Source organism: Protopterus annectens, chromosome 5.part0 (genome assembly GCF_019279795.1).
Source record: "Protopterus annectens isolate FY-2018-M chromosome 5.part0, PAN1.0, whole genome shotgun sequence".
NCBI lineage: Eukaryota > Metazoa > Chordata > Ceratodontiformes > Protopteridae > Protopterus > Protopterus annectens.
The window spans coordinates 340,129,322-340,154,797 of record NC_056735.1 but is presented as its reverse complement, the minus strand read 5'-3'; the positions used below and the strand labels follow the sequence as shown (position 1 = coordinate 340,154,797).

General features: G+C 37.8%; 1 protein-coding gene across 1 annotated transcript in view; it reads right to left on the bottom strand.

Moving 5' to 3' along the window:
- LOC122802617 (ornithine transcarbamylase, mitochondrial-like) overlaps positions 1-25,476 on the bottom strand; it is a 479,979-nt gene that overhangs the window by 427,298 nt on the left and 27,205 nt on the right. The window contains exon 2 of the mRNA XM_044072308.1: positions 4,073-4,211. Within this exon, the coding sequence (XP_043928243.1) occupies positions 4,073-4,211 (139 nt within the window). The remainder of the gene's footprint in view (positions 1-4,072; positions 4,212-25,476) is intronic.

The window sequence follows — 25,476 nt, the reverse complement described above, 5'->3', positions numbered from 1 at the left end:
AATGCAGGAATGGTTAAGGAGAAGTGAATTCAAACCAAGAGTCGAAAGGTTAATATTGGTGGCCCAAGATAGTTGGCTACATACATGTTGATTTACAAAGTGCATTGAACATGTGGGAGAAACAGACAAATGTAGTTTTTGTAAAACAGAACTGGAAACGGTTGCACACCTCATTGCTTGTTGTGACATACTAATGGCAGAAGGACTGTATACTGAAAGGCATAATCATTTGGTAAGACTGTTGCACTGGGGATTGTGCAAACATTATGATACTGAAGTGCCTGAAAAACACTGGAAACATGAGTCACAAAGCATCACAGAAAACGATGAAGTCTACATCACAGGGGATCACCCATTACTAACAGTTAAAAAGACAGATGCTAGAGATATAGTGGTCCATGAAAAGAAGACAAAAGTAGCACTGATTATTGAAATTGCCACACCCAGTGACTACAGTGTCCTGTGTACAGAGAGACACAAAGTCATAAAATATCAGGATTTGCAGGCAGAAATGAGAGCAATGTGGAAGAAAGATACACAGACAGTCCCAACAGTAGTAGGAGCAATGAGTCTTATAAAAAATAATCTACAATCATATTTAGATATGTTACCAATACATGTAACCCCATACAAATTACAGAAGGAGTCATTACTGGGTACATTGCGGGTGCTGCGAGGAGCACTTCTAGCTGACATCAAAGATTGAAACAATACTAATTTCATGAACTTTAATCGTACTTTGACTTAGGAATGGGTCCTTTCCCGTCATGGTGTTAGAAATCCAAAAGACTTGGAGAAATTAAAAAAACTGGAGATCAATCCCTATATTGTCAGATGGGTTGCAAATTGGCTCACTGATAGAATGCACGCTGTCACAATAGGTGACTCTACCTCCATCAGCAGACATGTAATCAGTGGTGTTCCACAGGGATCAGTGCTGGGGCCCCTATTGTTTGGAATCTACTTCTCAGATGTACAGGCTAAAACAAAAGGCCTATGTCTGACAAAGTTTGCTGATGATTGCAAACTGGGTGTAGTCATCGAGTCCCCAAACAATGTCAACATCTTACAAGAGGGACTTACACAGGCAAACATCTAGCACCAAAGTCATGGGCTAAAACTCAGAGCAAATAATGCATTATCATCCTCTTCAGCAAGGGCGATGTCCCTGCAGATTACCACATTAAGAGAGATTTGGGCACATAGGTTAACAACAACCTTTCCTTTGACCACCACATCTCCACAGTGTTAAGAAAGCTCTCTATGTCGCCCACCTCATTGGTAAGGGCATTGCATGCAGAACGAAAAAGAGGTTATAACACCCCTGTACTTCCCACTCATCAGGCCAATAATAGAGTACAATGCTGCCTTTGTTATGAACATTACCAGACACCTGCAGCAACTGGAAAGACCTCAAAGGTTTCTTACAAAGAAAATTCAGGGTCTTCAGCATATATCATATGTTGACAGACTGAAATCACTGTCATTATACTCTGTGTCTTACAGACTACTCAGAGGCAACCTATGCCTTGCATAAAAAGCACTCTCAGATCCTGCTGTAATGGAAATGCTGCACATTTGTAAATCAAATGGCATAACATGCACTCGCTCTAGGGAATTCAACCTAGTATGTGACATCAACAGGACTTGCTGGAGAGACAGATATGTCTCACACAGGTTACCTCTCCTCTGGAACAAACTTACAATTCAGGTGACGCAGAGCCCCTCACTGACCCTATTTAAGTGTAATTTGAATGACTGGATGGGAAACCGCAAATTCACTCTGGAAGTTTCAGCTGTGTCCCTCTTGGACAGGGGCAGTAGTTGTTTACTTAGTTCCACTTAATACCTTGATATTCTTGGGAACAGGGGTTGTACTTGGCTAGGCTTGTAAGGGCCCTAGGACCATTAGCCTAGTAACCTCCTATGATCCTATTATCCTATGTACATACAACCCTCTCAGAGAATGATGAACCAGGTTGCATGTGCACAGGCTTCATTGTTTCCTGATAACCAAGTCAAACGCAAAAATGTCCAGTTAAGTATTCCACCTTCATAAATGCACTATTCAAAGGAACATTTTGGAGGAATAGTTCATCGTACCAATTTATATGATCACTGTGGATGTCTGATCAACTGACTTTTTGTGTGGTACTGGTTAGTTATAATGCAACAATACTGCATCATGCATACTTTAAAGCAAATTTCATGTCTACAGCCAATGCAGCAAGGAAATAAGAAATTTAACAACTTTGGAAATCTCATGTTAACTAATAAAAGCTACAAACAAGGAAACACAAGATTCCATTAACAAGAAATGGCCATCTGCCTTATTCAGAGCATCTTTATTCCCATCCACCAGAAAAAAGTGTAGATAACTACAAATCAGAAACATGTCGTTTCCCACCTCTCATTATTGCTATATATCTTTTCTGTCTGAATGAACCTTTGCTTTTCTACATATCTCATTGAGACATAAAGTAGGGGTTTAATTAGTGACTTTGAGGTACCTGCAGAGTTCTTTCATGTCAACCCTCTTTCCCTTAAAGACGAGACATGAAACAAAGATTCTGTACTGAGGTACCTGACAACCTGCTTTCTTTTAAACCACAAAGATATTCAGTTGTGTTAGTATCACTTCCTGTGGCTTTTGGTGTAGACCCTGTACTCCTTCATTTGGCCAGTTCTGGATTGCTTAAATCTTGCTTGTGAAGATGGAGAAATACTCAAGATGAGGTCAGGCTAGCTACAAAAGAATAACTTCACTTTTACTATTGCCAAACTACGGTTTCCTAGCTCATTATAATTAAGTAGGTTTGGTTACTCTTGCTCTAGTCCTGAGTATAATTTAAGCTTAGCAGGGAGCATCTGGCAAATGAGAGTGGTTTCTAGAACTTAGATCAATTCTGTACTTTGTAGTTTATGTACAATAAATGTTAACTGGCTAAACAACACATACGCAAACAATGACTGACCACATCCCTATAGCCAGTCATGGCTCATGCTGTTGCATCCACTTCATAAACTAATTTTAAAGATGGGACATGGTACTTCCTAGATTGATTGAGCAGATCGTGTACTTTTTGTAAAGGCAATGCACCAGTATGGTCATTCAGTGCAGAGGTGGACAAGTTACTGTCAGAATGGCTGAAATACAGATACGGAGATATCAAATGCTGCCTGTGTTAAATTTTAAAAGCATGAGTCAGAGGGCACAAGTTACATGGCACGGCCCAATAAAAGGATACATGACATGCTGGTGGTCAAATATGGTAATTATCTGAGACCAGAAATAAGGTATCCCACCCAGATGTAGAGACTGACAAGGGTCAGTAAATGGTTTTATACTGACAATCTTTTCTTCTTTCTTTTTCCTAATACCAGACTGTCACAGCAAATTAAAAACGTTTATCATTTAAAGCTCTCATACATTCCTCATTAAATATGGAGCTCCCCATTAAACAATCAACTCTGTCCTCTCTTCTTCCTCTTCACCTGGAACCCCCATAGCCAGCCTTAGGTATAGACCAACTAGGCGGCCACCTAGGGCGCTGCTCTAGCAGGGGAGCTTTTCCAGTAATTTGGATGGTGTAGGTAGACCAAGGTGGGGTCACTGAGTGGTGTGGGGGGGGGGGGTTATGGAGCCCTTTTGCCTAGTGCACTAATTGATCAAAGGCCAGCCCTGAGAACCCCCTTACTCTCTACCTAATCCTAATTAATGAGGAAGTCAAAAACTCAGCCCATACCCATAGCTTCTGCTTCCTCCTTTCCCATTCAAACCTCACACAGTTTGTATTTTATTTTAGCAATGATTGCCACTTGCAGTAATATGTTGCCTGTAGCAAAGCTATTATTATCTATTTATTTCTTGAAGCGAATTCAGTGTTATTTAAGACACATGAGACATGCACACATTTCAAAGCCAAACCCGGGAACAATCCTTAAGTCGGTGCACTATTATGAGTTAATGACTAAATAAATACAAGTATGGTAAATGCTGGCAAGATGATAACAGCTGTTCACTCAAACACAGAATCAAATAGTTCAAATAACAAGCAGCCAATTCTCTTACCTCTGCATTCTCTTTTATTCTGTGTTTCAAGTCTGCTGCAGTCCACAGCAATTGCTTTATTTCATCAGAATTGAAATCTCTCAAAGTCAGTAGATCACGACCTTTTAGGTTAACACTGTTGAAAACTGGTACTGCCAACCTGCGCAACAAGAAGAAGATAAAATGCAAACATGTCACTCTTACACTGTCACTGAGAATCAGTCAATTACAAGTCACCAAAATGTGGCAAAAGTAGGAATATAGGGTGAGGTAGATATCACAGCATGCATTTGTTGATTTATGACCCACCTGTGATAGAGTGCAATCTGAACATTCCTGCTGATTTTATCAATCCGAACTTTAATGCGACAGTAAAAGCTGACCAATTCCCTACTAGGTTAAAGGATTAACATTTTACCAGTCCTCACAAGTAGTTACAGGTCTGCCAGGAGTTGAGGGTTGTAAAGTTTTTTAATTCATTCATTTGGTTTATCCTCTTTAATTTCTCCAAGACTTTTGGGTTTCTAACACCATGATGGGAATGGACCCTATTCCTAAGTCAAAGTACGATTAAAGTTCATGAAATTAGTATTGTTTCAATCTTGATGTTAGCCAGAAGTGCTCTTCTCAGCACCTGCAATGTGCCTAGTAATGACTAATTTTGTAATTCATATGGGGTTACATGTATCGGTAACATATCTAAGTATGATTTTAAATTATTTTTTATAAGACCCATTGCTCCTACTACTATTGGAGCTATCTGGGTATCGTTCTTCCATATTGCCTTGTTTCTGCCTGCAAATCCTTGTATCTTATGACTTTGTGTCTTTCTGCACGTAAGACACTGTGGTCACTGGGTGTAGCGATTTCAGTTATCAATGCTACTTTACCTTCTTTTCATATACTACTGCATCTGCTTTTCTTGCATCTATTTTTTGAACTGTTGGTAATGGGTGATCCCATGTAATATAAACTACATTATTTTCAATAATGTTTTGTGGTTAATGTTTCCAATGTTTTTTAGCTACTTCAGTATTATAATATTTGCACAACCCCCAGTGCAACAATCCTGCCACATTATTATGCTTTTCAGTATACGGTCTTTCTGCCATTAGTATATTACAACCAGCAACAAGATGTGCAACTGTTTCCAATTCTATTTTATAAACCCTACATTCGTCTATTTCTCCCACAAGTTCAACGGACTTTGAAATCCAATGTGTACATAGTCTACTATCTTGGGCAGCCAATATTAACTTTTTGTCTTCTGGTTTAAATTCACCTCTCCTTAAGCATTCCTGAATTCGATCCTGATCAGTATCTTGTTCCAAGAATTTTCTATGCTTGCAAGTATATTTATGCATCTTCTACATTTCTTGCTTTCTCATCTGATCCTTCACCTTATATTCTTTCCTTTGTTTTTTTTTTTTTTTTTTTTTTTGGGCACATTCAGTTGTTGCCTGATTTTATATAGTTCTGGTTTGATTTCCATCCCGGCTGGACACAGATATGCTTCTGCTAAGCAAAGCAGGGAAGTCAACTTAGACTTATTCTCCTCATGTTTTTAAAACTTTCACTACATTTGAGTCTTGTCAGATCAGCAGATATGTATGCAGTCCAGTGATTGCAGATCTATATATGTAATCAGTTTTGAGGAAGCCCATACGTCCTTCAGAATGGGGGATATATAGTCTTGGTATACACTGATTTTTATAAATCACTTTATAAGCATGAAGCATCCTTCTTGTTTTCCTGTCCAACTGCTCCAACACCTTTTGGGGCCAGTCAATCACTCCAAAACTGGAAGTTAGGAAGGGAAGAGCAAACTGGTTTATAGCTTGGGCTTTGTTCCTAGATGTCAGTGCCATTTTCAGTATTGGTTTTAGTCTTCTAAAATATTCCTTACTAAGTTTTATTCACGTGTTCATGTTTTATTGTTGATCCTTCATCATTTCCCAAATATTTATACATTCCCTCTTGCTCAAGTTCTTTTATATCGAATTCCTGTCCCTGACTGATGTTTTCTTGGTGCAGTAGCTTTCCTGCTTTAAAGGTTGCTTTTCCACATTTATCAAGACCAAATGACATTCTTACATCATCTGAAAAAGTTTAGACCACTTGCAGTTGTACTTTCACTTCCTCATCTGATGAACTATACAGTTTTAACTCATCCACAAAAAGAAATGAAACGTCTTTAAACATTGTTGTTTTCTGAAAGCCAAATTGTAGTCATGATCTAATTTGTTAAGTAGACAGCTTAATGGGTTAAGGGCAAAATAAAAGAGCAGTGGTGAAAAACAGTCACCCTGGAATATCCCCCTTTGAATTTTTATCCCTGGAATAATAATTTGTCCTTTATCATGGCTTAACTGCAAAGTGGTTTGCCACTGTTTCATGGTCACTGTAATGTAATCAATTAGTGTAGGGTATTTTACACATTTTAAGTACTCTTTTATCCATGAATGTGGGATACTGTCAAATGCTTTTTTGCAGTTTATCCATGCCATACTTAGATACTTCCCCATTTTACAGTGCCCCATTATGATAACAACAAATGATTCTTTGGTTCATATGACTTTCTTTTGTTACTTCTTTGTTCTATTGCCATGATTGAGTTTTCTTGTAAATGACTATAAACTACATCATCAATTCCAGTGTATAGTTTATATGTCATTGGAAGGCAAGTTATTGGTCTATAGTTTTCAGGATAGCTTGCAGGTTCAGTCTTAGGCAGGAATATTGTTTTTCCTGTTGTTAACCAGGTTGTTGTCTGTTTGGGGTGCACATATAAATAGTTCTTAGTCACAGCTAAATCTTCATGTAAAGATGTTAATACTTTTAGCCAGAAGTTAGGTACTGCATCTGGGCTTGGGGTTTTCCAATTAGGAGCTTTTCTAAACTTTGTTTCAATCTATTTGGCCATTACTTCAACCCATTTCATATCCTCTACACTTCAGCTTTTTATTCTTTCTTTTACTTCTTTTATCAATTCAGGATCTTTGTTATGCTCCACAGGATCTTCATAGATATTTCTCCAAAATGCATCTATTTATTTTTTTTGGTGGTGTTTCAATTCCTTTTGCTTTGTTTCTCAATTCTCTATAAAACTTTTTTTGGGTCATCACTAAATTGCTTATTTTGTACTTTTCCTTTATAATAGTCTGCATGTCTTCTAAGTTTTTCTGTCTGTGCTTATATTTTTAGTTTATTATTAGCAATAATGCACACAAGATCCTGATCTGTTCTGATACTGTGCATTGCTTTTAATCATGTCTATCTTTCTGAGTAATTTTGTTGATCTGTTCCCTCTTCTATACTCTTCTAATAGTGACACTTCTTGTTTAATTTGCTTTACAGTTTTCTCTATTTGATGCTTCCATGATGGGATTTGATTTCTCCTCTTTCCTTTCCCTAACTGCTCTGTGTTAAGACTTTATCTGTTATTAATTCAGCTGCATAGTAATATATCCTATTTACTTCTGTTATATCGCATGAGTCTCTATGAACAGTCTTAATTATTGTGTTCATTTATTTTATAAAACTTCTAATTTTGGGGGTTTTATTGGATTAATGTAATCTATTTCTTTCACTGATCTTAATATGTCTGTCCATCTCTATTAAATCAAGTAACTCTTCTCGTAGATCGTTTTCTTCTAAACTGAGGGCACATTCTTTGTTCTACATTTCCTGTGGGCATTCTACAGAAAGTTGCAGAGCATCTTCCTGTGCGACGTTCTCTTCAGTTTAATCCTGTGTCACCCGTTGCTCTTTCCTATGGGAACTCACTAGCCTATCACTCTACAACATTGATTGTTTCAGAGTTGCCAGAGTTTCCTGTTCTTTCCGTCGCTGTGCAATTCCTACCGAATGTTGTACTGGCGCCAAAGTATCTTCATATGGCAACTGATCAGATGTTTTCCACTCTACTGGCTTCTCCTTCATTTTGGAATCCATTGCTCTATCCTGCTGTGATACTATCAGTTAGATTTTCTACACTAAATCCATTTTCCAGGTAATCCATAACCTCAGTTTCTATTTTTTAACTTCTCCATTACTAATCCTCTTTTCTACTTTTCCTCTTTGTTTTCTTATTTTTGTATTGTAAAATGTTCCATATCAGGATGCCTTTACATGTATTTTTCTTCAAATATCTTTGGTGCTGCTCTTTTTGTATTGACTAGTTTTATTTACTCCTTTGCATAAATATTGCTCCATATTAAATCTTTTTTTCCCGTGTCCATATTTCTTCTTCAGATATTTCCTGCTCCTTCTGTTTCTCCTTACTTGGGGGACTCATTGCTCCACTACGCTAAGGTACAACATGTGTTAGACTTTTTACACTGAATCCTTTGCTTTGAAGGTATTCCATAACTTTAGCTTCTATTGTTTGTAACTTCTACTTTACTAATCTTCTGCTCTACACTCCCTCTTTGTGATCTTATTTTTGTATTACGAAATTTTCCATATCTGGATGCCTTTGCCTATATTTCGCTTTGAATATCTTTGGGGCTGCTTTTTTTGTATTGATTAGTGTGGCTTTCTTCTTTCTATAAATATCACACCATATCAGATCTTTCTTTCTTTCTTTCCCATGTCCATATTTCTAGATTTCGTTCTTTATTTTCACACTTCCTCAGTCACTTCTTTTTCCAAGCGGCACAAGGTTTATTGGTCTATATAATGTATTTTCACAAATCTGTTATATTAATGAAAACAAATTTTTATTTGAAACTTCTGACAGTTTTCTTATGCAAGTATTTTTCTTTCCTCTAATTTCTCTCTTAATCTTTTTGTATATCTTCTGTCTAGAAATTCTGGGCTTCTTGCATAATAGTAACAATACATCATTTCTTTCTTATCCTCAATAACCCACTCTATCATCTTTATAGCTCTTTTTTGGCCTATCTGTTTTTGAGATTTTTGTGGCCTACTACTGCCTTCTACAATGGGGGGAGGGGGGAGCATCCTCCTCCTGAGCCTGGTCTAGCTCCATTGTAGGAATGTTTCTGTGTCTTGAAGATTCTACAGTGTCATTTTTTCCAGGCCTGGCACCAGTGCACCTACCAAGATTGGGCACTTTTTTATCCTGGGTCTTGTGCACCCAGCTATCTTTTTTTATTTTTTAACCTACTTCTGTCTAGGATATACGCCATATAAAATACAATCTCTATATCAGTGTCATCTTGGTGACATTTTGTGAAAAACAGGGTCCGCCTCATGAAGGTACTCACCAAGACTTGGAGATGAATTCAGTTCCAGCAATACCATACTTCTTTGCTTGCTGATTTATCATCTCTCCATTTGTCTTCAATATAAATATTAACACTGTTTTTTAGTTAAAAAGGATTACCTTCACATTTCTCAAATCACTGAAGGCTTAGCCAGAAACTAATAAAAATAAACACTAGTATCTACTTCATTGTAGGTTCTAAATCCATGTTGAGTGGGACAGCATGAATGGCTGTTTAGCAGATGGGTCATCAGTTGTTTACAAAATCCTTTTCCAGCAGCCACACTATCCTTATTCAGTATAACAAAGGCTAAGCCAGAAACTAATAAAAGCATGTAGTTACTTCATTGAATAGTCTAAATCCATGCTGAGAAGGACAGAGAAAATGATCGATTAGTAGATGGGCCATTATTTTCTTTTACAAAATTTTTTTGTATCACCTTGAACAAGGGACCACCATGCAGATCGTCTGAAACTAGACAAATCATGAGGGAATCCACCAGTTTGATATTGTAGAACAATTGCCAGAAGAGGACATAACCTTCAAACAATGCAATGATTAAAGATTGTACTTATTGGATAAACAAGGAATGAAGGAGGGAAGTAGTTGTTTGTAGAAATTTAGGAGATATGCTATCAATAGCTGATGAGCAATATTGCTCAAGTTTCTTTAGGAGTTGCATCTCATTAGTAAATGTCTTACTTAAAAAGAGCACAGATAGGTAAACGTCAGTATTCCAAACAGAATCACGTCACTGTACCAAAACTCAAGGAAATGACTCCCTAACAAATGAATCTAAAGTATTGAAATTGCACAACCAAATCGAACATCATGGTTTCATAAATAAATAAACAAACAAACAAACAAGAAAACAACCCACGCATTTCAGAGCCCGTTACTTAAATTTACTAACTCCATGGATGCTCCATTGTGGAGAAAGGGCAAAGATCACTTCTACTGAAGTTCTGTGCTTGAACCTGGCAGCAGGGTAGTAATCACAAATGCAGTGAAACTGAAGTACAAATGCACTTCACCTAAAGCTAATAAAATTCCCAAAATAAACACTATAATGTCAAACTACCAAATAAATCAAGCAACAGTTTCCAAAAAATATATAAAAAACTAAATTTACTGAAATTGTCAATTTATTAGTATGCTCTGAACTTCTGTGGATAAATCAATTGAAAGATCAGGATCTCCTAACTGGTATTTATATGTGGAGATGGAGGTTATATATCCACGAAGGAAGCTGAACATTGGTTTGCAGTTATTTCAGGAGAGGAATCCAAAAGTGGATAAGGAATAAAATTTTGACTAGGTGATGATTTTTTTTAAATACCTGTCCAATAACTGTTGGAAGTACCACAACATGGTTTCTGGATATTGTGCTGCTATGTAGAGCTATGAAAAATGAATTTACAGGAGTTTGACTGTCAGAAGACTTGGAAGCCAAGAGTTTTGATTGTGTGGCATGCTATCCAGAGTCCCATTCCAACACATGCTTCTGTGTCAAAAATGGCCAATATGGAGTTATTGAAATATGCTAGTACATCATCATAATCATAGAAGTTACAAGTTAACTGAGCCATGAGACCATTTCTGCCTTGCCGAAACCCACCATTAGGCCATGCCTGTTTTTTCAAGGAAGGCCAGGCCAGTCATACTAGGGGTGAGTTTAGGAATACCCATCCAGCTGCCCAGCTGCTTTTTAAAAGTAGCATGTTTCAGCTGCTTAACACAGAGGGGGGACAGTTTCAGAGAAGGGGCAGGTTCTGCATGATAAATCCATCTCTCTCCTCTTTGTCTCATTTATTTTCTGGACCAGATTTAGACCTCTGGCTCTTCTGTTAGCTAAACTGTTTGATTTATTGAGGTACAAGAGTTCTTGGACTACTGGATCACCTACAGCTCTATAAGCAAGGCAAAGATCACTTGGTAGTTCAGATATTTCAAGGCCCTGATCTTTTTAGTTATAAACCTCTGGGATCTTTCCAATTGCTTAATATGCTTAATAAAATATATCCCAATGGAGACGTTGTACTCAGTGATGGGTCTAATCAGTGCAGAGTACAAGGAGGCGAAAAGTTCTTTTGATCTGGAATACACACCTTTTGCTCTGCGCTGTTCAAACTAACAGAACTCTTAACCATTGTTGCAATGTGAAGGTTAAATGTAGGGCAGCTGTCCACCCAGGTACCCAGGTCTGTCACAACATTTTTATTTTGAAAGGGTGTGCCATCTATACTATAAGCCTCCACTAGTCACCTTCATGCTCTCAGAGGATGCCCCCCCCCCCCAACTCATACTGTGCAAGACTTGTCTCTAAACTAGTTGGCTATCTATTTAACCAAACCAAATATGGATCGGTCTGGAACTCCTTCAACTTGCTTATTACACTTGCACACGGTGTGGTGCTGAATGCCTTGGTGAGGTCAAGGTGTGCTGTGTGGACAACTCTTCCACATTCTGCAGAATGAGTAATCCTCCCAAGAGGTTCATAGGATTCATTAGACAGGAAACAACCCTGACAAAGCCAAACTGCTGGGGATCCAGTCTGATAAGGTATCATAGTTAATTAGGTCAGTTATCATATGTTCCATGCCTTTGCATACAAGTCTCTTTAGGCTCATGGGTTTGGGGTCTGTAGTGGGGACACCCTTGTAGAGTGGAATCACAACAGCTATGCACCACTGCTGTGGGACAAAGCTAGTCATTAGACTCAGGTTGAAGAGTGTGTCCGACAATGCTTGCTTAGTGATATTAATTAGATAACTGGGTATGTTGTAAGGCCCCATGGATGAAGTATTCTTTGTTTTGAAAAGTACCTTAATTTCATGCTCTTTCATGATGGTTGTTGATTTGATTGCATCAGGGATAAGTGAGTTTAGAATAGATACCTCTGGGGTGAAGTTGCCACTAAATGTATTTGTCAGTATGTTCACAATATCCATTGGATTGGAATAGTTTGTACTATTATGAATAAGCTCAGGGCAAGGTTGGGTATTAGTTCTTATTTTTCTGACATAACTAAAGATAAATTAGTAGATGTCTTTGGCTTCTGTAGCGAGTTTAAGTTCGTGGGATGTCTCTGTTTTCTTAAGTCCTTTTTTTTAGTTCCTTATCTAGCTGTTTGATGTTCTCCTAAATTTTCAGTAATTTTTTCTACAATATATGTTTAGAAGTTTCTTCCTTTTATTACATAGTCTATTAATGTGTGAAGACTACCACTCTGGTCTGCTATTAAACCTCTCCATTTGCTTGTCTCTATTTGAGATTGCCAATTTGGTTCACTTGTCCAGGTGCAAGTAGAACTTTTCTACATTAACTCTTTGCAGTATTAACATTATGGGTAATACCACTGTGCTCTAACTGGGAGACTTCATCATAGATTTGTAGAAGATTTCAATATTTGAAGTCCTTGAATACAATGATACTTGTTACTGATGGTTTGAAGATTTTGATGGAAAGGCTTATTAGTTTCTGATCTGACTTGATTGGGGAGGGTGATACATCCGTACGTACTATCCACAAGGTAGGTTTGTTATGATCATGTGAAGCAGATTCTGCTCTCTAGCTGGTTCATTACCTGGTCCAGGGAGTTTTTGTTTATAAAATTAAAGAATTTTTGTGCATATCCTACATTGGTGGTATAGGTCCCCCAGTGAATTACGGAGTAGTTAAAATCACCTAGGATAACAGAATTTCTATTTATGGAGAGTTCATCAAAAATATACATTAAATGGTTTACTATTGAAATTCAGAATCACCTTCAGTCAACCATGGAAAATGTCGACCCGAAATGCTGAATATGAAATTTCGAATAGGAAACCAAAGCGAAACTGAATACATTGACAACTGCGGTTTGATGCATTCGACATAGCAGGAGGTGACGTCACTCACCTCCTGCTATGCACATTACCATATAGTTGAACTCTACAGCCAACGTTACATTAATTCTACTATTTTTGCATGGAGGGGCTATGCTCCCTTGCCCCCCAATATGGGGGCTGTGCCCCCCACACATCCTGCACATTAAATATACCAACTCCGAGATGACACTACAGTCAGAAAATGGGATGATGGGCTATTTATTCCTCACTGAAATGCCATCTCCCTTCACAGTCTCAGTACATCACTTGTCAAAAGGTCACATGCACCATGCAACTCGATCATACGTGCTCGACCTATGTTGGTTCAATTAAGTGCTCCTTGGAAACCGTGATTTCGACCATCAGTAGTTCGACTGACTGACATTCAGGTAAATCATAGTAAACTAATTAAACTGGGGTCTCATCTGCTTGAGTTGGTGGTAGCTCAGGTGGGTGGCACCTACTGAAATGAGTAGCGGTCCTTTAACACAAAATTAAAAAACATTATTTACATATTTACAAAATGTACATATTTACAGGCACATATATACACATTCCTATTTTTATATTATTCATTTTTCTTATAAAATTCTCACTGTTATCCTTCCATAATTGACCCCCACTCCTTCTTCCACAACCGTAATCTAACTTTTTGTAATATGTCTGTCAAAAACAGATTTCCTATTAAACAAAATTTCATTAATTCTTCCATTCCAAATAGCCCATATTACATAAACAAATTCTCATCTACCCTTCTTACACATTCTCTCTTCTTATTCTTGTAATATCCATATATAATCGTATGCATATCAATATTGTTTTGTCATTAATAGTTTCAAAAATGTTTTTCTTCACACAACTTTTTCCAGCGTTTCACCATTCTTATACATTTCAAAAAAAAACATGCTCAGTTATCTCTTCTTCCTGACAAAATAAATACGCTCTTTCAACTTTCTTTTTATGAAGTATATTCCCCTTTACTGTCAACTTATTTACTACTAGTCTCCATAGGAAATATTGACACTCTACTATCTTGGTACACCACTTTTTCCTTACTTTAATGGCTTTAATCACTTCTTCTGGTAAATGTTCCCATGAATCTACATTATAATATTGTTTCATCATACTACTATACTATATCCATCTTTCTCTATATCATTAATTTTTATTTTCTACGTTATTATTTTTCTTGATAATTTTAATTTCTGCATTCACATAATCTTTTCCTCTTTTTCTTATTCTCATCATCTCCCAGAAATGTTTGTACTTATATTTAATAACATTTTCACTATTAATTTCTCATTCTCTTCCTTTACCCACTTTAATACTCTATACAAGTCTAAAGAAGCAGAACAGACAACTGAATTTAGTAACCCCAATCCCTTTCACCTTCACTCATATTCAACACACAACAAAGAGTAGGTCCCCTGATGCCCTGGCCATACTTCCCTTAGTTGCAGCACTACCATCACTGCTGTCCCCTGGAAAGAGGCCACTAACCAGGGGCGACCCGTGCTATCGGACTGCCGGACTGCAGCCCCCTCAAACCAAAAAGAACTCAAAAAAATAAAAATAAAAAAGTTTTAAATTTCGCGGACTACGCGCATGCGCAGTAGACCAGACTACTGGTCTACTGTATGCGCATGCTCACGGCAGTCCGGCAGGACTGATAGGGAAATGCAAGGAGACGTCTGTGCACTTTAAAGTGCACAGACACACTGGGATTATACAGCGCGGCCGGACTGCAACACGAGCAGCAGGAATGGGAGCTGCAGTCTCGTCGGGAAAGGGTTTGGATGCGATCTACTCTTGCGAGTCGTTGGAGTATTGCGCGGGAAGGGGTTTGGATCTAACGTTGGTTAGAATGGAGGACACGTAAGTGTTGAATATATGGTGCTTGTGAAACTGGTTAGTATGGACAACAGGTGTGTGTGTGTGTGTGTGTGTGAAAATGCCCCAGGTGGTGTGGTAGGGAATACCTCAGGCTTGAACCCTGTACCCTGTATGCAGGTGTTAAAGACTTGAGTTCCCTACCCACCACCATTTGTAAAAAAATTGCGGATTTTTGCCTCATATTTTATCTGATCTGTTCCTCAAAATATCTGTGGTTTGTAAATGTTGCAATGCTTGATATTTGATGGTGAAGTAGCATTGTTGCTTCACAGCTGCAGGTTCTCAGGTTTGATTCTTGGCTGGGGTTCCTTCTTTGTGGGGTCTGTATCTTCTCCCTATGTTTGTGTGGGGTTTGCTTTTATTTGATGGTGCACTGGTAGCATTGTTGCCTCACAGCTGCAGGTTCTCAGGTTTGATTCTTGGCTGGAGTTCCTTCTTTGTGGGGTCTGTATCTTCTTTCTGTGTTTGTGTGGGTTTGCGTTTGTGTCCTCCCATGTTACAAAGACATGTCTGCATTATTTTTCCTGGGCCTCTGCTGAAAATTGTTTTTGTTCCAAGTCAGACTGTCCTGATTAACAAATGTTAAATAAAATTGACAGGCATTTGAATTTCAGACTTCAGGTTTCTGAATGTTTAATTTCTTACATATTTGATGGTGCAGTGGCAGTATTGTTGCCTCAGAGTCACAGCTATAGGATTTGTGGTTTGATTCTTGGCTGGGGTGCCTTCTTTGTGGAGTCTGCATCTTATCTCTGTGTTTGTGTGGATTTGCTCTGGTGTCCTGCCATTTTACAAAGACGGGTCTACAGTATTTCTCCCTGGGCCTCTGCTGAAAATTGTTTTTGTTCCATCACAAGTAAAATTGACAGGCATTTGAATTTCAGACTTCATAGTCTTCAGAAAATACATAGTAAAACAACTTTTTATTCTAGCAATAAATATACAGTAACACAACCTTTTATTATAGCAATTTTTTAAGTTTATAAGGTGACTATTTGAAATGTTTCCTTATTTTTGGGACTGTAATACCCTGTTAGTGGCTTTGTCCAGGTTTTTGTGCTAAGGTTGACAGCTATGGCAAGAACTGAATTCACTGAATGTTTGAGGGCTGCATTCCCTCATTACTGGGTTTGTCCAGGTGTTTTGTGCTAAGAGGTTGACAGCTATGGTGAGAACTGAATTCATTAAATGATAGCCATTTAAGTTTCAGTCTTCCTCTCGTTCACAAAACAGCTGATTTGGCGTAGTGGTATGTTGCTCTTGACTGTTTTGCACAGGGACCTTGTCTGTAAAATGTACGGTGGTAACACAGCATTTTTCTTTCACAAAGCAGGTGATTTGGCATAGTGGTATGTTCTGACTCTTTTTTTGCACAGGGACTTTGGCAGTAAAATGTATGGTGGTACCATGGTAACACAGCATTTTATTCTAGCAGCTTTCCAAGATTATACAAGCAATGTTTAATGTGTCCCTGGTTTTTGCCCTTTTGACCCACCCCGATAAATTTGTTTTTTTCCAAACTTCTTGTGCTGCGAAGTTGAGATGCAGTTGAGTATTGAGTAGATTTTACAAGGAGCTGAGAGCTGCAGGGGAAAAGAAGTTTAGTGCTAATAGCACACCAGGCTGTGTGCTTGCTTTTGATGCAGAAGGTTGTTGGTTCTACTCCCATAAGGGGTGAATGCTGCCATACTGAAAGTTAAGATGCTAATTATGAGCCTGTTATCAGTTTGGCATCCATTTCCTATTGCAATATTACTAGCTTATTTTTAATGTAATTTAGGCAATTTATTCCACAGGGGCATCAGACACTTTATTGTTCGATGAAACCATGAAATATAAAGGTGATTGCTAGCACCAACCTCTTCATTACAGATTTATTTAACGTGGAATTATTTAGATGACTTTTTTACTACTTCAGAGATTGTGCATATTTACTGATAATGGTGGACTGTAGAATTGTGCATATTTACTGATAATAGTGGACTGTAGAAGTTTGAGTAGACTTTTATGATGGAAATGTTCTGAATTGGACAGTTTTGTTTCATTGTTTACTGGAAAAATGTTCAAAGCAATAGGAAGGTGTATCAAAGAACACATGTGTTTCATATGCAAGGGGCCTATGATTTGAAAACAGACCAGAATTAATTTTTATCTGCCACGAGTAAAATGTATTTTCTTTGAATGTGGATTTTAATGTTGTTTCAGTGAATGTGAGTTTCAAGGGCAGAGAAGGTTTAATGCCAAGTTTGTTTAGCAGATGTCTTAGTGTTTGTGCTGTAAAATGCAAAAATAAAACTTTCAAATGAAGTTCAAATCATCATAGAAGTAAATCAGTATGCACATTAGTGTTTATGGTAAATGGAGTGAAATAGCAAAGTAATGGATCATTGGAATGGCTGCAGGGGGAGGCTCCATTCGACCAGGGTTTTGTGAGGGGGAAGGGCGGCAAACTTAGACAGCCCCAGCTGAACCATACCTCCCAACTGTCTAGATTTTCAAAGAATGAATAGATTTCTTGCTTCTTATTTTTGATTTGTTCCTCATAAAAATTTGTGGTTTTCTGGTAAATCATTTAGGAATTAAGTCACTAAATAATGACACACCTAGTTTCAGACTTCATAACCTTCAGAAAAATCCATTCTAAAGTAAGACCTGTTCTATCAACTGTCCCAGTTTATAGAAGAGCATTTTTAGTACTGTTTATATGTTCCCCCCAATATATTTGGCCTTGTCCGGATTTATGTCCCAGTTTATACAAGAGCAATTTTTAGTACTGTTTATATGTTCCCCCAATATATCTGGCCTTGTCCAGATTTATTGCATTAACAGGTTGAGAGGTACATGCAAATAAATAGCTTTATAGAATTAGGCATAGCCAAACCTCTGAACTGTCCCTGATTTTGACTCAAAATGTTGTTCTTCCCCTAATGATCCCTCCGCAAAATAGCAATTTTTGAAGAAAACATGGAGGGTTTATAATTAAGAAATAACTGTAATAATCAGTTTACTTTTATTTCAGAAATGCATGTAGATTATTTTATTTTGTCAGCTGCTCAAGTTAGCAGTACTAATATTAAAGTGTCCCTTCTTTGGCAGGTTCCCAGCTGTATTGTGTTGCTATTTTATATTTTTACATCACATTTGTTGGTCCATTTTTCATAAAATTGTGTTTTTTTTTGGCAAATTAGTGACAAATAATTAAAGACTGAAGTTAGAAAATAATAACAGACATTTGAGTTTCAGATTTCATACCATTCAGAAAATTCATACTAATGCAAGACCTCTATTAGCTTTCTAAGGTTATAAGAGCGATATTTTAAAAATTGTCCTTATTTTTGGGCCTTTGTCCCATTTCTTTGTATGACTTTGTCCAGATTTCTTGCTCTGAGGTTGAGAGGTATGACAAATGTGTCAGGGCCATCACAAGTCAGCCAGAGACATTTCAAACTGTGACATACTTGTTACACCCCACTCCCCCATGTAGTGACTCTGGATGTGTCGAAGCAAGGCAAGGAGTAGTTATGCAGTGTAAATGTGCAGAGAATCCCACCCATCCAAGGTAGACACAAGTACTAGAGTGGCTTTTCATCTGTCCTTGATTTTTGCAGAATTGTCTGGTTTCTGTCATATTTTTGTACTGTTGATTTATGCTTATTACTCAAAGTGCCTGTTGCTCTGTGTTTAAGTAGCAATGCTTTAATGACCATAATGTAAGCTTGGCTGAGATTGCAAGATGCAAGTAAGCTTTAATAAGCATACTGTTAAAGAATTGCCAACATTGAAAGCCTTTCTGTTGCCATGTAGAGAATACTTAACTAGATAATGTATAAGCCTTGGGTATTGAAATGCATATGCCAGTATTTGTAATAAAGGACAGAATTACATTATTTTAAGAGTCTCATTACACTTGGAGACTTACAGTCATCTCTGCAGGCTTTAACCATAAACCGAATGCCAATCGTGTGGTCTATAACCTGTACAGTAATCCTTTTAAGCAATGTATCTTGAGCTTATTTCTTGTTTGCTTTTCATTTTTACTTTGATCATGTTTTCCCCATGAAACAAGTAGATGACAGGCAGCACGTCTTTTTTTGGATAAGAAACATTTTTACAAGTGGGGGCATCAGAGATTTCTACTTTCAGCATGTTACTTGTTACTTTAATAAAGCTGAATATAAATTATTAGAACTGCAGTGCAAGAAGTGGTTTGAGTTGAGTGCTGCTTGTTTTTCTTATACTTGATTTTGACTGGCATTCCATTAATGTATTTAAAAAAAAGTAACTTATTTTTTCATGCCTCACAACCTTTTTTGTTTCCATCTAGATATTAAGCTGTCATGCAGCCAATGCATTGAAACATTTTTATTCTTCTACACTTCATTTTGTCTTGATTGGACTCTCATGACAACTGTTTGGCACCCAGTGCAGTATATTTAGTTTTTGAGGTTTGCTACTACAGGTGTTTGTGTGTGAGGGAATACCTCAGGCTTGAACCCTGCACCTTGTATGCAGGTGTTAAGGACCTTAATACCCTACCCACCACCATTTGTGGAAAAAAAAATGCAGATTTTTGCCTCATGTTTGATCTGATCTGTTCCTCATAATATCTGTGGTTTGTAAATGTTGCAATGCTTGATATTTGATGGGGCAGTTGTAGCATTGTTGCCTCACAGCTGCAGGTTCTCAGGTTTGCTTCTTGGCTGGGGTTCCTTCTTTGTGGGGTCTTTATCTTCTCCCTGTGTTTGTGTGGGTTTGCTTTTGTGTCCTCCCATGTTACAAAGACATGTCTGCATTATTTCTTCCTGGGCCTCTGCCGAAAATTGTTTTTTTGTTCCAAGTCAGACTGTCCTAATTAACAAATGTTAAATAAAATTGACAGGCATTTGAATTTCAGACTTCAGGAATCTGAATGTTTAAGTCCTTCCATATTTGATGGTGCAGTGGTAGTATTGTTGCCTCACAGCTATAGGTTTTCTGGTTTGATTCTTGGCTGGGGTGCCTTCTGTGTGGAGTCTGCATCTCCTCCCTGTGTTTGTGTGGATTTGCTCTGGTGCCCTGTCATTTTACAAAGACGTGTCTGCAGTATTTCTCCCTGGGTCTCTGCTGAAAATTTTTATTCTGTCAGCAGTAAAATTGACAGGCATTTGAATTTCAGACTTCATGTTCTTCAGAAAATACACAGTAACACAACCATAACACAACCTTTTATTCTAGCAATTTTCTAAGTTTATAAGATGAATATTTGAAATGTGTCCCTATTTTTGGGACTGTATTCCCTCATTATTGGCTTCGTCCAGGTTTTTGTGCTAAGGTTGACAGCTATGGCAAGAACTGAATTCACTGAATGTTTGAGGGCTGTATTCCCTCATTACTGGGTTTGTCCAGGTGTTTTGTACTAAGAGGTTGACAGCTATGGTGAGAACTGAATTCACTAAATGATAGCCATTTAAGTTTCAGTCTTCCTCTTTTACAAAGCAGCTGATTTGGTAGTGGTATGTTGCTCTGTTTTGCACAGGAGCTTGGCAGTAAAATGTATGGTTCTAGCAACTTTCCAAGATTATACAAGCAATGTTTGTGTCCCTGGTTTTTGGGCTTTTGACCCCCCCCCCAATACATTTTGGCTTTTTCCAGTTTTCTTGTGCTGCGAAGTTGAGTATTGAGTAGATTTTACAAGGAGCTGAGAGCTGCAGGGGAACAGAAGTTTAGTGCTGCTTAAGTGAAATTGGTTTACCTTGTTAATAGCACAACAAGTTGTGTACTTACCTTTGATGCAGAAGGCTGTGGGTTCTACTCCCACAAGGGGTGGACGCTGCTGTATTGAGAATGTTCTCCTTGGTGAAAATACTAACTATGAGTCCGTTATCAGTTTGCCATCCATCTCTTGCAATATTACTAGCTTATCATTTTTTAATGTAATATAGCCAATTTATTCCTGAGGGGCAACAGGCACTTTATTTTTCAATGAAACCATGAAATATAAAGGTGTTTGCTAGCAGCAACCTCTTTATTAGTTACAGACTTCTTTAATGTGGAATTATTTAGATGACTTTTACTTCTTCAGAGAGAGTGCATATTTACTGATAATGGACTGTAGAATTGTGCATATTTACTGATAATGGACTGTAGAATTGTGCATATTTACTGATAATGGTGGACTGTAGAATTGTGCATATTTACTGATAATGGTGGACTGCGGAAGTCTGAGTAGACTTTTATGATAAATGTTCTGAACTGGGCAGTTTTGTCATTATGGGTGCATGCATTTTGTTTCATTGCTTACTGGAAAAATGTTCAAAACAAATTTAAAATGCCCTCTAACAACTGTAATATATTGTACAAGGAATATAATTTAGTACAATGAGGAAGGTGTATCAAAGAGCACATGTATGTTTCATATGCAAGGGGCCTATGATTTGAAAACAGCCCAAAATTAATCTTTCTCTGCCACTGGCAAAATGTATTTTCTTTGAATGTGGGTTTCAATGCTGTTTCAATTAATGTGAGTTTCAAGGGCAGAGAAGTTTTAATGCTAAGTTTTCATTGTGAGACTGCATTGCTTTGTTTAGTAGATGACTTAGTGTTTGTGCTGTAAAATACAAAATAAAACTTTCAAATGAAGTCCAACTCCTCATACAAGTAAAGCAGTATGCACATTAGTGTTTATGGTAAATGGAGTGAAATAGCCAAGTAATGGATCATTGGAATGGCTGCAGAGGCTCCATTCAACCATGATTTTGTCAGGGGGGAAGCGCAACAAACTGAGACAGGCCCAGCTGAACTATACCTCCCAACTGTCCAGATTTTCAAAGAATGAATAGATTTTTGCTTCTTATTTTTGGTTTGTTCTTCATAAAATTTGTAGTTTTCTGGCAAATCATTTAGAAATTAAGTCACTGAATAATGATACACTGAGTTTCAGACTTCATAACCTTCAGAAAAATACATGCAAAAGTAAGAACTGTTATTCTATCAACTGTCTCAATTTCTACAAAAGCAATTTTTAGTACTGTTTATATGTTGCCCCAGTACATTTGGCCTTATTCAGATTTACTGCATTAACAGGTTGAGAGGTACATGCAAATAAATTGCTTTATAGAATTAGGCATAGCCAACCTCTCAACTGTCTCCGATTTTAGCTTAAAATGTTGCTTTTCCCCCTAATAATCCCTCCACAAAATAGCAATTTTGGAAGAAAACATGGAGGGTTTACAATTAAGAAATAACTGTAATAATCAAAGTTATAGATTACTTGAAATGCATGTAGATTCTTTTATTTTGTCAGCTGCTCAAGTTAGCAGTACTAATATTAAAGTGTCCCTTCTTTGACAGGTTCCCAGCTGTATTGTGTGGCTATTTTATATTTTTGCATCACATTTGGTCCATTTTCATAAAATTGTGTTTTTTGGCAAATTAGTGACAAATCACTAAAGACTGAAGTTAGAAAATAATGACAGACATTTGAGTTTCAGATTTTATACCCTTCAGAAAAGTCATACTAATGCAAGACCTATTCTATTATCTTTCTAAGTTTATTAGAGCAATATTTAATAATTGTCCTTATTTGTGGGCATTTGTCCCACTTCTGTGTATGGCTTTGTCCAGATTTCTTGCTCTGAGGTTGAGAGGTATGACACATGTCAGGGCCACCACAGTCAGCCAGAAACATTTCAAATTGTGACATACTTGTTGCACCCCACTCCACCATGTACTGACTCTGGATGTGTCCAAGCAAGGCAAGGAGTAGTTATGCAGTGTAAATGTGCAGTGTGCCCCCCCCATCCAAGGTAGACACAAGTACTACAGTGGCTTTTCATCTGTCCTTGATTTTGCAGAAAGGTCTGGTTTCTGTCATATTTTTGTACTGTTGATTTATGCTTATTACTCAAAGTGCCTGTTGCTCTGTGTTTAAGTAGCAATGCTTTAATGACCATAATGTAAGCTTGTCTGAGATCGTAAGATGCAAATAAGCTTTAATAAGCATACTGTTAAAGAATTGCCAACATTGAAATCCTTTCTGTTGTTGCCATGCAGAGAATACTTGACTAGATAATGTATAAGCCTTGGGTATTAAAGGACAGGATTCCATTATTTTAAAAAGCTCATTACACTTGTTGGATACTTCCAGTCATCTCTACAGGCTTTACCCGTAAACTAAACAGAATGCCAGTCATGTGTGGTCCATAACCTGTACAGTAATCCTTTAAGCAATGTATCTTGAGCTTGTTTCTTGTTTGCTTTTCATTTTTTACTTACATGTTTTCCCCATGAAATAAGTAGATAGTTGTCAGGCAGCAGGTCTTTTTTGGATAAGAAACATTTTTACAAGTGGGGGCATCACAGAGATTTCTACTTTCAGCATGTTACTTGGAACTTTAATAAAGCTGAATATAAATTATAATTAGAACTGCAGTGCAAGGAGAAGTGGTTTGAGTTGAGTGCTTCTGGTTTTGCTTGTACTTGATTTTGACTGGCATTCCAGTAATGTATTTAAAAAGTAATTTATTTTTTCATGCCTCACAACCTTTTGTTTCCATCTAAATATTAAGTAAGGTGTCATGCAGCCAATGCATTGAAATATTTTTATTCTTCTACACTTAGTTTTGTCTTGATTGGACTCTCATAATGATGGTTTGCCACCCAGGGCAGCGTATTTAATTAAAGTTAGTTTTTGTAGTTTTGAGCATAGCTCCTCCCCTTTCTGGTTGGCCACACCCCTTCCCCTTGACCCCACCCATTCAGCTGTCTCCAGCAGCCCCCCTTTGATTTGAAGTCACCAGCCGCCACTGCCACTAACCTAGTAAGACTAACCCAGTCAACAAAGGATAAATAAAAAATTAATAAATAAAAATATTTGGGAGTGTTGTGTGATTTTCTGGAGACATGGAGGGAGTTCTGTAGCACACTATGATCTGTTAACTGACCTTACTTAACATGATTTTTATCTCTAGAAGCTCCTCTTGAAGGTCTGTATGTATGTCCCTCGAGGTAACATGGTCTCACAAATATGGATATGCCACCACAGTTTCCATTGGGTCTTAGTGAGTGGTAAGAACAAAACTGAAGGAATCAAATCAGTGCCAGCATGTGCTCCAGTCTGTGCTATTAATGAGATGTTTATATCTGTGTATGCTAAACATACAGAAGTTAGATGTTTGTATACAGCAACAAATTTTATTTAGTTTTAATGCTTTTCAGATAGCAAAGGTTGGAAAGGGGTTGATAACAATGTATGTCATTATGCCAACTACTGTTACACTACTGGATGCTGAAGATGGGAGCCGATCTAAAGCCATTTCTTTCTGATCAGTCTATAGGTTCATAGGTTGGTACTAGGCTATCGGACCTAGGGCCTATGCAAGCCTAGCCATAACAATTCCCTGGATATTTCTTCCCACAATATTTACTTCTCTGGACCCCTGTCTAGCAGGGCAACTGGCATGATCCCCGGGGTGAATTTCCTATCTCCCATCCAGTCATCAAGGTTCCTTTTGAAGAGGGCCAATGAGGCGCTCTGCTTGACATGTATGTCCCTCCAGCATGTTTTGTTCATTGTGATGACAAGGTTTAGATCCCTGGAGCGTGTGGCTCTGAGGGATTGGGATTTCTTTAAGTGGAGCATGTCCAACAGCTCAGGGTTTGACATGGCCTTGTATGTTAAGCAGAGATCACTTCTGAGTAGATGATATGCCACAGAATATAGCTGGAGTTTTTTTAGGCGGTCAGCACATGACATCTGCTTTAGGCCTGTGATTCTTTTAGTGAGGTATTTCTGTGGCCTTTCCAGCTGTTGTAGATGTCTTGTGAGGTATATACCAAACAGGGCATTATACTCTATAATGGATCTAATGAGGGATGAGTACAGTGGGACAATGACCTCCTTTTTTCTGGATGAAAAGCCCTTAGTGATGAGGTGTGCCACATAGAAGGATTTCTTGATTGTTGTGGTGATGTGGTTATCGAAAGTGAGACCACTGTCCACCTGTGTCCCTAAGTTTCGCATCACACTTTCAGTGTTTAGTGTCCTGCCACCTATGTGGTAATTCATGGGTACATGTTTTTTTCCAAAGGGGATTTTAGGTACTAAACACCATAAACTAGAAAACCTACTAATCAAAAGCAATACAATAACAATGTTTTAAATTATGTGTGTGCACGGGGGGGGGGGGGGGGGGGTGATCCAACAGAACCTGCAAGCTAGTGATTCTATTTCCTGGTATTATATGTGGGAAGTAAAGCATTTCACTATCTACTGGCCGAAATCAAATTGATATAATGTAGATCAAAGTGATAACATATATATATATATACAATACAAAGCAGAAAGCACTTTATTCCTGTAATTCAGAAATCATTTTTACAAGTTGAAATACTTGAATTTAAGTCACACAATTCAGTGAGCAAACATGGCCACCATGGAGTCTATTCAGTAGGG